We start from the raw sequence: 13,184 nt of genomic DNA on the forward strand, positions 1-13,184 counted from the left end.
TTAGTGTTTTTCTCTTTGCAGAGCACTTCCGGCCCTTCTGGATTCAGATGAGGTTAGTAATCATATGTGTATTAAGTCTTTGGATCTTGTGATTTACTAGCAAGTCATGAATCCTTTGTTTAGGGAGATTCTATTTATTTTTACTCAGTGTGGACTAAAGAACTATAATTGGTAGAGCTGAAAGGAATAAGAATGGAAATACAAATACAATAAAGAAGGTTTCATTTTTTTTTTTCAACCTTTGTTTATTTTTACGTGGTGCTGAGGATCGAACCCAGTGCTTCACACATGTGAGGCGAACACTCTACCACTGAGCCACAGCCCCATCCCCAAGAAGGTTTCATTTCTTTATGTCTGTCTAGCATGTCCCCTTTTTTCTTTTCCAGAATAATATGTTAAGACTTGAAGATGTTTTTGCTTAAATTGAGTAAAAAATACTGTCTCTAGGAAATTAAAATTTTATCTGAATGTAGCTAAATTTGGCAAAATAATAAAAAGTTTGAGAAAGGAATACAGTAGACAAAATGTAAATTATTTTGTTATCTCTTAGATTTCATGTTCCTATGTCACTACCATTTTAGACGATGAGGATCATAATTAGTATTGCTAATGTTCATGTTGATTTTTAAGATTTAATATGCCTCCATATAGTTCAATTAAGAGGCTTTACGTGAAGTCTTATTTAAGAATTGTGGCCTGGGTTCATAGGAATTAGTTTTAAAACCTATTTGGAATGTTAGATTACTCTACAATGTCTTGATTTCAGAAAGCCTTCTAGAAATATCTTTTCTGATTCTGACTCATTTTATTGAACTGGATACTAAAAATGATTTGTTCATTTTCCACTGACCTGCTGTGTAACACTGCATACAGTGTCAAATTCTTTAGCTATTAGTTGAAATAATTGAGACCGTTAACATTGAGATTTGAACCTATCCACATAGCACTTTGCTTTCTGTGGTGTATTTTGCAGTTCTGAGGTCTCTATCATGGGGTCTTTCTCTGCTAATTATTTTCTATCAGGGTTTTCCTTTGGTTTTAATTCTCTAGCCATGCTGTATTCCAACTAGAGGTCTGACTGCATGAAACCTGATTGTGCCATTCATGGAAATAAAGGGTTTACCACCATATTTTTGGTGGCCTGATAACAATCATCTGTTCATGTTTTTTTTTTAATATTTATTTTTTAATTGTACACAATACCTTTATTTTGTTTATTTATTTTTATGTGGTGCTGAGGATCTAACCCAGGGCCTTTCACCTGCTAGGCATGTACTCTGCCGCTGAGCCACAACCCCAGCCCATGTTTTTTTTAATTTAAATTTTTTCATTTGTTATTTTTAGATACACATGACAGTAGGGCATGTTTTGACATGTTATACATACATGGGGTGCAGCCCATTACAATTTTGATCCCATTCTTGTGGTTGAACATGATGTGGAGTTAACTGGTCATGTATTCATATGTGAGCATAGAAAAGTTATGTCTGAATCATTCTGCTATCTTTCTCATTCCCATTCCCCTCCCTTCCCTCCTTTGTTATGGGTGAGCATCCACATATCAGAGAGAACATTTGGCCTTTGTTTTTTGGGGGATTGGCTTATATTACTTAGAATGATAGTCTCAAGTTTCATCCATTTACTGGCAAATGCCATAATTTCTTTCTTCTTTATGGGTGAGTAATATTCCATTGTGTATACATACCACATTTCCTTTATTCATTCATCTATTGAAGGGCACCCGGGTTGGTTCCATAGCTTAGCTATTGTGAATTGACCTGCTATAAACATTGATGTGACTGCATCACTGTAGTGTGCTGATTTTAAATCCTTTGGGTATAAACTGAGATGTGGGATAGCTAGGTCAAATGGTGGTTCCATTCCAAGTTTTCTGAGGAATCTCCATACTCCATTCCAGAATGGTTGCACCAATTTGCAGTCCCACCAGCAATGTATGAGTGAACCTTTTTCCTCATGTTCCTGTCAACATTTACTGTCACTTGTATTCTTGATAATTGCTTTTCTGGCTGGAGTGAGATGGAATCTCGGTTTAGTTTTAATTTGCATTTCTCTAATTGCTAGAGATGTTGAACATTTTTTCGTATATATTTTTGACCATTTGTATTTCTTCTTTTGTGAAGTGCCTTTTCAGTTCCTTTGCTCATTTATTGACTGGGTTATTTGTGGTTTTTTGGTGTTAAGTGTTTTGAGTTCTTTTTATATTCTGGAGATGAATGCTGTATCTGAGGTATAGGTATTCATGTTTTCTTTCTTTTTTTTAATATTTATTTTTTAGTTGTAGTTGGACACAATACCTTTATTTGTTTTTATGTGGTGCTGAGGATCAAACCCAGGGCCTCGAGTTTGCTAGGCAAGTGTGCTACCACTGAGCCACAACACCAGCCCTCTTGTTTTCTTTTATGAATAAATTATGTGGGACTTTGCAAGTGTATGTGACAGTGAGGCTTTGTGTGTGTGTGTGTGTGTGTGGTAAGAAAATATAACAATAAGATCTACTCTCCTTAAAACATTTTTTAGTCTACATTACAGTATTGCTAAGTATAAGCACATTGTTACACATTAAATTTATAGAAATTCTTGTTTAACTGAAACTTACACCTGTTAAATAGCAGCCTCTCCTTTCGCCTCCTCTAGCTTATGGCATCTGTCATTCTACTTTCCATGCATTTGACTATTTTAGATACCTCATACTAAGTGGATTCATGAAGTACTTGTCTTCTATGATGTGCTTATTTCACTTAACATAAGCTCCTGAAAGTTCACCCACGGCAGGATTTTTTTCTCTTTTTAAAACTGAATTAATTGTATTCCATGGGGGGTGTGTGTGTGTGTGTGTGTGTGTGTGTACGTACGTACGTGTACACGCGCGCGCTATATCTGACATTTTTCTTATAAATTCCATTGTGAATAGTGCTGCAGTGAACACGGATATACAGATATCTCTTTGAGATTCTGCTTTTAGTTCTTTTCAGAAATGGGATTCTGGATCATAAAAGTAGTTCTATTTTTAATTTTATGAGGAACCTGCTATTTTCTGTAGTTACAATACCATTTTACATTCTTACCAACAGAACTCAAGGATCCATTTTCTCCACAGTCTTGCCACTACATGTTATTTTTTGCTTTTTGATAATGGCTACCTTATTTCCCTGATGATTTTTGATGCTAATCATTTAATACACACACACACACACACACACACAGGCCTCTATCTGTTGGTCATTTTTCCATTTTTAAACTTAATTGATTTTTTTGCTGTTGAGTTTTAAGAGTTTCTGGTATTAACCCCATATCAGGTGCATAATTTGCAACTATATTCCCCTATCCCATATATTGCTTCTCATGCTCTCATTTCCTGTGCAGTGCAGAGGCTTTTCAGTTTGAGTTCTTTGGGTCTATTTTTATTCTTCTTGCCTGTGCTTTTGGTGTATATCCAAGAAGTTGTTGCCAATATTAGTGTCAAGAATCTTATTTTTTTTTTCTCCTAGGAGTTTTATAGTTTCAGATATTAGTTTTAAGTCTTTAATCTGTTTTGTACATAAGATTATGTACATAAGATTCAAGCTTATTAAAATCAAACAGATTTTGCATGTGGATATCCAGTTTTTCCAGTACCATTTATTGAAGAACCTATCCTTTCCTCATTGTATAGACTTTATAGCCTTTTCAAAGATCATATACTGTATGTGTGTAGGTTTTATTTCTGGGCATTCTATTTTGTTTCATTGGTCTGTGTCAGTCTTGATGCCAGTACCATATTGTTTTAATTAAGTATTTTTTTTTGTTACTATTGTAAATGAGTTTGTGTTCTTAATATCTTTTTTGGATAGTTCTTTGTTAGTAAGTGATTGGGTTGGGTAGTTGGGTAGCTCAGTGATAGAGTGCTTGCCTAGCATATGTGCAAGGCAATCCTCAGCACTGTTAAAAAAAAAAAGGAGAATGAAGAAGAGGGGCTGGGGTTGTGGTTCAGTGGGAGAGTGCTTGCCTAGCTTGTGTGAACACTGGGTTCAATCCTCAGTACCACATGTAAATAAATTAATAAATGTCCATTGACAACTAAAAAGTGACATTAATTGTCATATTTTGGTTTTGTATCATGCAATATTAATGAACTCATTTATTCTAACAGGTTTGTTTTACTTTTTTTTTTTGGTTTAATTATTCTCGCTAGGACTTCTGTACTGTGTTGATTGACTAGAAATGGTGAGATTGGCATTCTTGTATTCTTTATGATCATAGCAAAGCTTTTAGTTATTCATTTTTGTATATGAAGTCAGTTTTATTCACTTATGTGCTTTATTATGTTGAGGCAATTTCTTAGTATTCCTAGTTTGTTAAATTTATGTCATGAAAGGGTGGTCAATTTTGTCAAATGTTTTTCTGTATCACAGTTGATCTGATCATGTGGTTTTTGTTCTTCATTATGTTAATGTATTGTATCACATTGATTTTTGTATGTTGAACCTTCCTTGCATCTCAGGAATAAATCTCTCTTGATCATGGTGTGTGATCCTTTTAATGTACTTTCAAATTCAGTTTTTGTTATGTTGAAGATTTTTGCATGGGTATTCATCAGGTTTATTAGTTTTCTTGAAGTGTCTTTGGCTTTGGTATCAGGGTAATGCTGACCTCATAGAGTCCATTTGGAAGTTCCTTTGAAATGAGTTTGTCTTCACTTTTTGGGAAGAGTTTATATTTGTCTTTAACTATGTTTAGTTGAATTCACTAATAAAGCCATCTGTTCCTGGGCTTTTTTTTTTTTTTTTTTTTTTTTTTGAGGTTTTGAGTTAAATCTAGTTGTAAGTCTTATTTTCTATTTCTTCATCATTCAGTCTTGGCGGGTTGTGTCTTTCTAGGGGTTTATTCACTTCTTCTAGGTTACAGTTTGTTGGCATATTTTAAAATTTTCTATCTTGTTGAAATTCTTACTTTATTCATGCATTATTATCTTGATCTAGTTATTTAGAATTCTCTTAGGTAATTCATGAACCTCTGTTTAATTGTTAGGGTCAGTTTCTGCAGATTTTTCTCGCTCCTTTGTTTGGTCCCTGTTTCCTTGTTTCTCCATTTTGATTAATTTTCTGTATTGGTGTCTGTTCCTTAAAAAAGAAAGTAAATCATCACTTTCAGTGTGACATGCCTTGTACAGAAGATTCTCACAAGTCAGATTGGCCAGAGACTCTGGAAAATTCCATCCTACTCTGCATATGTATCTTCTCTGTACATATGAATTCAAAGTCAGAGGGATCTGCTGTCTTTCCCCAGGAATTTATAATCTCTTGTTCCCCTGTTGTCTACTGCACTGTGGGTCTTGGAGCAGCAGTGAGCCTCAAGCTCTTTATTTTTTTGTTCACACTGGGCTTCAGGCAACTTCCCGAAGCTTGGAATGTTAATCACAGTCCAAGTCTTTCTTCCCCAGGGAGAGGCTGGGATTTAGGGGTTTTGACTCACTCTGCACTGAATTTGAGAGGTTCAGGCAGTTGTGCTGGCAAGTGTGTGATTGCTAATCCAAACCAAACCTTGGTTATCCATGACTTTTAACCTGGGGGCCCTTTGTTTTTTAAGACAAAAGTCAAGACAAAAACCAGCTTCTTTCTGGCAGCTTCTAGAAAGGTGAAGATGTTGGATATAGGTTCTAATCCTTCCCTTCCCTTCCTTCCCCAGGGAGAAGCTAGGAGATAAAGGTTTCCTACAGTTCATGTGGCATTGTGCAGGGTTTAAGGAGTACATTATGGCAAAAGGGGGACCTCAGATTTTCTTCTTGGCTTTGATACAGTTGATTTAGTTTTACTCCATGGTACAAGAGCCCCTAGGCTGTTTCCTGAATTTTTCACCAGGAATTGTTCTGGTGTATTGTTGAACCAGGGCATTTGTGGAGGTAAGAGTATCCAGCACTTTTTGTTTTGCCAGTATGCCGATGTCACTTTCCCCAAGGCCTTTCTTTTTATAAAACTTGAAAGAATTTAAATGAATTACAGAAGAAACAAATTACATAACAATAACTTCCAATAAAAGCTAGAAGATGTTAGAACAATGCCTTTGAATTCTGAGAAAAATTGTGTTTTTTAAAATTTTTTTTTCAGTTGTAGATGGACACAATACCTTTATTTTACTTATTTATTTTTATGTGGTACTGAGGATTGAACCAAGTGCCTCATGTGTTCTGTGCTTTACCACTGAGCTACAACACCAGCCTAAGAAAAATAGTTTTTAACTTATAATTCTATACCTAAATAAACCATCAATATTAGGTTAAAGTAAAGATATTTCAAGTCACATAAGAATTAATTTCCTATGTGTGCTTCTTAGGAAAGTACTAGAAAATGTTCTCCATGAAAATAAGAAAACTAACAGAAAGATTTGGGATCCAGGAAATAAAGGATCCAACACAAGAGAGGCAAGGCAAATTCTTAGGATGACAATGTAAAATATTCTTATAGAGACAACTGGGCAGCAGACTTGGAGAGCTGCTAGAATGAAAAAGAAAAACAGAATTTTTAGGAAAAGTATTTCTAATAAAAACAGAAGAATAGATTATCTCATTCGATTAATTGTATTCAAAAAGGATTTACAATCCTATCAGTTTGGGATATGTTTGTGATGGGTACTTAACAATTGAAGCAAAGGAAAAATGAAAAAAATATAAAAATTTGTATGACAAATGGAAATTTAATGGTAATTTTTTTACTTGAAATATGATAGTATAAATACTATTTTATATAAACAACATAAGATCTACTCTCTTAGCTATTCTTAAGTAGGGGGTTAAATATATGCACATGGTAAGGCTGGAATGTTAGGTCGGTGGCAGTGACTTGGTGGCGACTTTGTGGCAACTTAGAACAAAGCAGCCCGCGCTGCTTTGAACATCAGTCAGATGCCAGCGGAAATGCCTGTCAGTCAGCCAGATCTCCTGACTAACGCCTGTCAATCAGCAGGACCCCCTGGCCAATCCTGGAGTTCAGCCAACTCCCCTGACCAACTCCAAGGGGGCAAGGGACCCTGGAGATACCTTTTCCTGTCCCAAGCCCTTCCCTTCCTGCTGTAAGCCCCATAAAAGTCCAGTCCGGTGGAGCTTCCACTCGGTTTCTCCTCAGACCCTTCCCCTGTTCCCTCTGTGGGTCTGCTCGAGTTCTGCCCGGGAGTGATATCTCAATAAAGCCTGTTCTCCGGCCCTTTTAAATCTGCCAACTTTGGTTGCTGCCTGCCCAGCCTGATCTGACAGGTTGTGCAGCAGGTTTCTAGAGCTTTCTCATCCAGTGTAATTTTAAAAAGTCTGTAATATTTTGTTGTAAAGATAGTTTTTTTAACATAACTCTCAATTTTTGGACTCTTGGTTCTTTCTAATATTTTGTTGTAATGCTGAGTATTGTACTAAATTTTTGTCCACATCTAGATTGGTTCTTCAAGTTAAATTCCTGAATTAATTGAGATACAAATCCTTATTAATCCTTAATAATATTTGTTCAGTCATTTAATTGACCCTGAATACACATTGTGGTTTGTTGTCCCAAAACTAGCCATTTTGATTCAGTTGATTTTGGGTGGGGCCTGGACATTTGTATGTTTCAAAATCTTCACAGATATTTAGGAACCTTTGCTCTAAGTAATTAAGATAGTATTGTGGAAAATGTATATTTGGATAGTTTACACAAGATATTTGGAATGTATACCATTTTGAATTAATATACTTAGAATAAATCTTTTTTTAACTCCCTAGGAACGAATGATTACACACTTTGAAAGGTCCAAAATGGAGTAAAGGATGGGAAGATCTGAAGTTGAAGATGGCTGGTATCAGGGAAGAGATCAGCTTCTTTGTCAATCTTCTCCATTGTTCCATGGGATTAAAGGAGGCAGTGACATCCTGATCTGTTCCTTGGTCTGTGTGCATTGGAGCTAGCAAGAGGTGTCAGAACAAGGAGAATATCTTATTGAAAACACGTTCATAGGATGAGAAAAATCTACAAGCTTATTTACAACATCGATGCCCTTTCCCTCCCAAATCCTGACATGGATGTTTATGCAACTTATGTGTTGTTCCTGAACTTTATATGTTTCAGTTGTTTAATATGTCAAACTAAAAGGTTTAATGTCTTCTAAAGGACTTTGCCATCAACACCATAATATGTAATCTCCAGGAGCAACTGCCTGTAAATTTTATTTATTTAGGGAGTTGCATAGGTCATAGGGGAGATTGTTAATTGTCTTTCAGTTTTCTGGGAAGTTTAGGTCACATCTTGCAGAGGTAGTTTTGAATAAAAAGAGCCCTTCTGAGTAAAGGAGCTATGGTTCTATCAATGATCAAAAGGGGAAAAAAGGAGAAAAAGAGAGAAACAGTTACAGTGAGATTCAGATCATTTACAAAAAAGGAAAATCAAGTGCAATTTTGTTTACAAATGGTGTATATTAAAGATTTTTCTATTTCAGATGTAATTTAAAGAGAAATATTAGCATAACTCTTTTGACATCTGCTATTGTGACACATCCCATTGCTGGCAATGTGGTGCACACTTCAAGACTTTTAACTACTGTTTTGTAAGCCTCCAAGGGCAGCATTGTGGAGTCCTAGGCAATGCTTTGTTTGCCTTCATGCCATTCTTTGGGGTTGCACTAGATGCCCAGAGGCACTGCATCTAAGTGCTATGATTGAACACCCTGCTAGAGGGACTATAATGCCTCAGGGGAGCTTATAGAAAGGAAACAGATACTGCTGGCTTAAACAGTTATTCTTGCATGAAATAGTGGGGAGGCCCTGGGCTGCTGCTTGCTCTTAGGATTGACTGTTCTAGTGTCTGGTGTTAATTTGAAGACTGTTTATAAGGGATATCACAAGGTGATGGGATTCACTTGAAGCACTATATTTCTGTTTTAATGGTTTTTCCAATTTTGCCTTCCCAAGATTTTTGTTCTACATAAGAAGTCATACCACTTTTTAATATAAAAAATTTTAACAAAATTAATGTATTTTTTCTCATTTATTTCAGTTTTTCTCTGAACACCCTTCTTCTAAACTTCCTCTTGTGGAAATTTTCTTTTCATTGCTTTTACTCTAGATTGTTTTATTTTTTATAAAAACCATTGACCACATGACCACAGTCTTCACTAACTCATACTATATAGTCAGAGTGTTTATGTTTATGTAGTATTTCTCTCGCTTTTTAACAATTTTTTATTTACTTAACAGTGTAGAACTTTGCAGCCATCAGTAGTTCTGATGCAATTGGAAATTTGGGAAACTTGGTGGAGCTGTTAATGCAGTGAATCTTGTAGGTAAAATATATGCATACTTTTTTTTTCTTAATATTTTTTAGTTGTAGATGGACACAGTACCTTTATTTTATTTATGTATTTTTTAACGTGGTGCTGAGAATTGAACTCAGTGCTTCACATGTGCCAGGCAAGCACTCTACCACTGAGCCACAACCCCAGCCCATGTGCATACTTTTGATAGCACGTATGCCTCCATATGTGCTATCAAAAGTATCAAAAGACATATGTGCTCTTAAAAGTTGACTTTATTGGTTTTATTTTCAGCAAACTGATGTTAGGCCATTCAACATGAATTTTATTGTCCTGATATTAGTTCATGTTCTCTTTTTACAACAAATTAATGATCAACAGAAGATACCAATTTAATATAAAAAGTATCAGGGCCTTCACAGCCACCATAGGCTTTCTACTTTCCATTATGTTATATTCTTGCAAAAGTCTGCTTTGGTTCCACAGGAGCTTTAGTTTCCTGGTGAGATAGTGATACAGAATGTGTCATCCACTCTGTCTGGATGAGGCTTATGTAGCATTTCTCTACAACTCTTTGCTGTAGTAATTTTTTAAAAAGCAACCTACACAAAACCTCTTAAAAAGAGTGACAGTATGGGGCTGGGGATGTGGCTCAAGCGGTAGCGCGCTCGCCTGGCATGTGTGCGGCCCGGGTTCGATCCTCAGCACCACATACAAACAAAGATGTTGTGTCCGCCGAAAACTAAAAAAATAAATATTAAAATTCTCTCTCTCTCTTAAAAAAAAAAAAAAAAAAAAAGAGTGACAGTATGGAGAACTGAGATGTACTCTTGTTTATCCATTAGCAAAAGGTTGGTGGTATTGTGCTGCATTTGTACACTATGATGGAATAATAGTTATAATGCAACAAAACAGTTGGTCATATTTTTTCAGGCTGGTTTGATGTTGACTTGAAACTACAAAAAAATACCCTATTGGGTTAACCTGTTTTGTGTGGTACAAATTTTATGTCTTAGGATCTGATAATTCTATTTATGGCTTCCTATGGTACTGGAATTGGATATATTTTATCATTTCTTAGGATAGGCTCAGAAGGAATTTATAGTTTAATATTTCCCTAGTGTAACCTTAGAGTTATATTTATTTTTGTCTTGATCCTTTAGCCTACTAGACCTTTTTCCAAGGTGATGTTCAGCTTTTACAGTGAAACTTGACCATAACACAAGATTTTTAAAGCAACTGTGTTTTAGCTACTTGCAAATATACTTTAATTTTATTATCAAACAGCATTTGATAAAGATGGGATATGTATCCCTAAATTACATATTAAGAAATGAATACTATGAAAGTAAAATGACCAGGACCTTTTTTTTTTTTAAATTTCATATCATAAGCTCATCCTTTTTAGATTTTTGCTTTAAACCTAAATGCCTGTTTATGACCTAGCTCATGATTTTTAGTGGGAATTGCCAGATATAGATAATTCTTGCAATTCAAATTCAGCCTTTTTATTTTTTTAAGTCTCTACAAGGGGAATGCTAACAGTAACCCAAGCCAGTAAGGACCCATGGGTGAAAAGAGCCACTTCACTTGCTTTTAAAAGGAGTGTTAGGCTCGGCATGGTGGCACACACCTATAATCCCTGCGACTGGGGAGGCTGAGTCAGGAGGATCATGAGTTCAAAGCCAGCCTTAGCAATTTAGCAAGGCCCTGTCTCTAATAAAATACAAAACGGGCTGGGGATGTGACTCAGTTGTTAAATGCCCCTGAGTTCAATCCCCCAGTAACACCCTTGCCCCCCCCCAACAAAAAGGGAGTATTAGGATATGAGACACAGCTTGTTTCTAAACACCTGCTCATAAATGTTCAATTGAGGACCCCACTCACATTCTATTAAATCACAATCACATTTTATCAATGTATCCATTTGATTTGTATGCACATTAAATTTGAGAATTATTTGCCTAGAACCAGGGATATTACCAACCAGTGATATCTGGCAAGTTCCGGGGTCCTGCCCTAGTGGCGTCCAGGGAGTCCTGAAGGATGAGTGGTGGCTGCGAAAAGATGAGACAGTCGTGTTGGAGCAATCTCCAGAGAGCGAGCTCTAATGGAGCTTTCTCTGGATCATCTTTTATTATAATTTTTCTCATCATTATAGATTCAAAATACATCATTGATTATACAATTTCAAAACTTTGCCAAGACATAATGTTTTCTTAACCATAATTAGAGTATAGAAAAATGTAATATCAATTTACATTTTTCCAGGATGTGACTTTTAGTTATCAATCATTAATAAGATGTGTCACTAATTTACATTTTTTCAGATTTTCCTAAGATGTACTATTTTCTTATTAACTAATGCCAAAGTACGTAACCAGACTCTAAGTCTCCTAACCTATCATTAACCTTTAAGTTTTAAAGTACACCTGCACTTTTATTTCTAATCTAAGATTCCCATCTAAAAAAGTCCCCTTAAGGGGCTGGGGATGTGGCCCAAGTGGTAGCGCGCTCGTCTGGCATGCTTGCGGTCCAGGTTTGATCCTGAGCACCACATGCATACAAAAATGTTGTGTCTGCCGAAAACTAACTAAATAAATAAATAAAAAGTCTCCTTAAATCTTAAAGTATCCTAAAGTTTATTAACCATTCTTAAAACATATTAGAAACCCATACAATAAAAACTTAAGAATTCTAAACCCAAGAATCTAAATAGAATAATACTTCTAACATTATTCTAAAAATATATCTTTTAAAGCTACTTTAATTTATTCCTAAATTTATTCTCATAAAACTGATTGAGCTGCTTTCTCAAAGTGTTTGTTTCTCAGTCAAGGTGCACTGGTTCTTATATCTTTATAATCTTTCTCAATAAAAAGTAAGTTCTAAACATCAGTCCACTTTCCACCAGTATTAAGTATGCTCATCATAAATCCCTATGTGAAGTAAAAGAGGGTTTATAGAAATGAAAAGAATGTATCCTTATATGTCTTAACTTTCCTAAGTGTATAACTTAACTTTCCTTAATCAAAAATTAAACTACATATGGTGGGTTTTGTACAATGAGCATAATGAATTTTTCTAAAAGGCTGGAAATATAGGCTTGGGTTCTAGTTGATATAATCAATGTGGTGCCTAAAATTCTCGTGACCTTTCAGAGAATGATTGTTGTCCATTATCAGTTTTGTCTTCAATGTGCTGAGATAGTAGAGCAGCTTTCTACTTTGTCCTTGATATGCTGAGGGGCAGTAGAACAGCCTTCAAGGCAAGAACTACCTGTTATATTCTAGCCATCTGAAATTTAATTTTGTTTGGCATTTAACATACTCATGCCTCCTGTCAGGAACATGAAAATGAAAAGTCCCAATTACATATAAAAGGTCTGATGGTTTTGGTTTCTCACCAACCCAGCATTCATCCTCACTGTGACCTTGACAAGACAGTGGGAGAGTGGCTTTGCCAGCACTTATTTTCACTGTGACCTTGTCAAGACAGTGAGAGGAGGATCCCCTTCACCAGGCAAGGAGAATTTTTTGGTTCTTCAATCTCTGGGAGGGTGCTCCTGGCATCTGTATCTGATGGATAGAGGATAGGGATGCTGCCAAACATCCCTCAATACACAGAAGAGAGCCCCCACCCCAAGAATTATCTTGCTGTAAATGGCAATAGTGCCGCAGTTGAGAAAACCTACCCTAAAACAGTGGTTCTCAAACTTTTAAGTGCATGGACTCAGGACTCACCCTGGAAATTCATTAAAACAGACTGCTGTTCCCCTCCAGAATTTGGTTCAGTAGAGTTAGAGTGAGGCCTAAGACTGCATTTCTAACAAGTTCACAGGTGATGCTGATGCTGCTGGTCTTTTGAACACAATAACCACTGATCTACAGTTTTAAAAAGATAAGGCTAAAGTACTTGAA

At 35.9% G+C, this 13,184-nt stretch overlaps 1 protein-coding gene across 4 annotated transcripts in view; it reads left to right on the plus strand.

Annotated features, from left to right (window-relative positions):
- The window catches only part of Tmem87a (transmembrane protein 87A), a 63,669-nt gene extending 54,689 nt beyond the window's left edge, over positions 1–8,980 (plus strand). For 3 of the 4 annotated variants that reach the window (XM_015480774.2, XM_048793756.1, XM_015480775.2), the window contains exons 19-20: positions 22–52; positions 7,742–8,980. In XM_015480774.2, coding sequence (XP_015336260.1) covers positions 22–52; positions 7,742–7,783 — 73 coding nt within the window. In that variant the 3' untranslated portion in view covers positions 7,784–8,980. The remainder of the gene's footprint in view (positions 1–21; positions 53–7,741) is intronic. The other variant, XR_007343969.1, reaches the window with a different exon arrangement.
- Positions 8,981–13,184: the final 4,204 nt, after the last annotated feature.

The sequence above is a fragment of the Marmota marmota genome, unplaced genomic scaffold (assembly GCF_001458135.2).
Source record: "Marmota marmota marmota unplaced genomic scaffold, marMar, whole genome shotgun sequence".
Classification (NCBI taxonomy): Eukaryota; Metazoa; Chordata; class Mammalia; order Rodentia; family Sciuridae; genus Marmota; species Marmota marmota.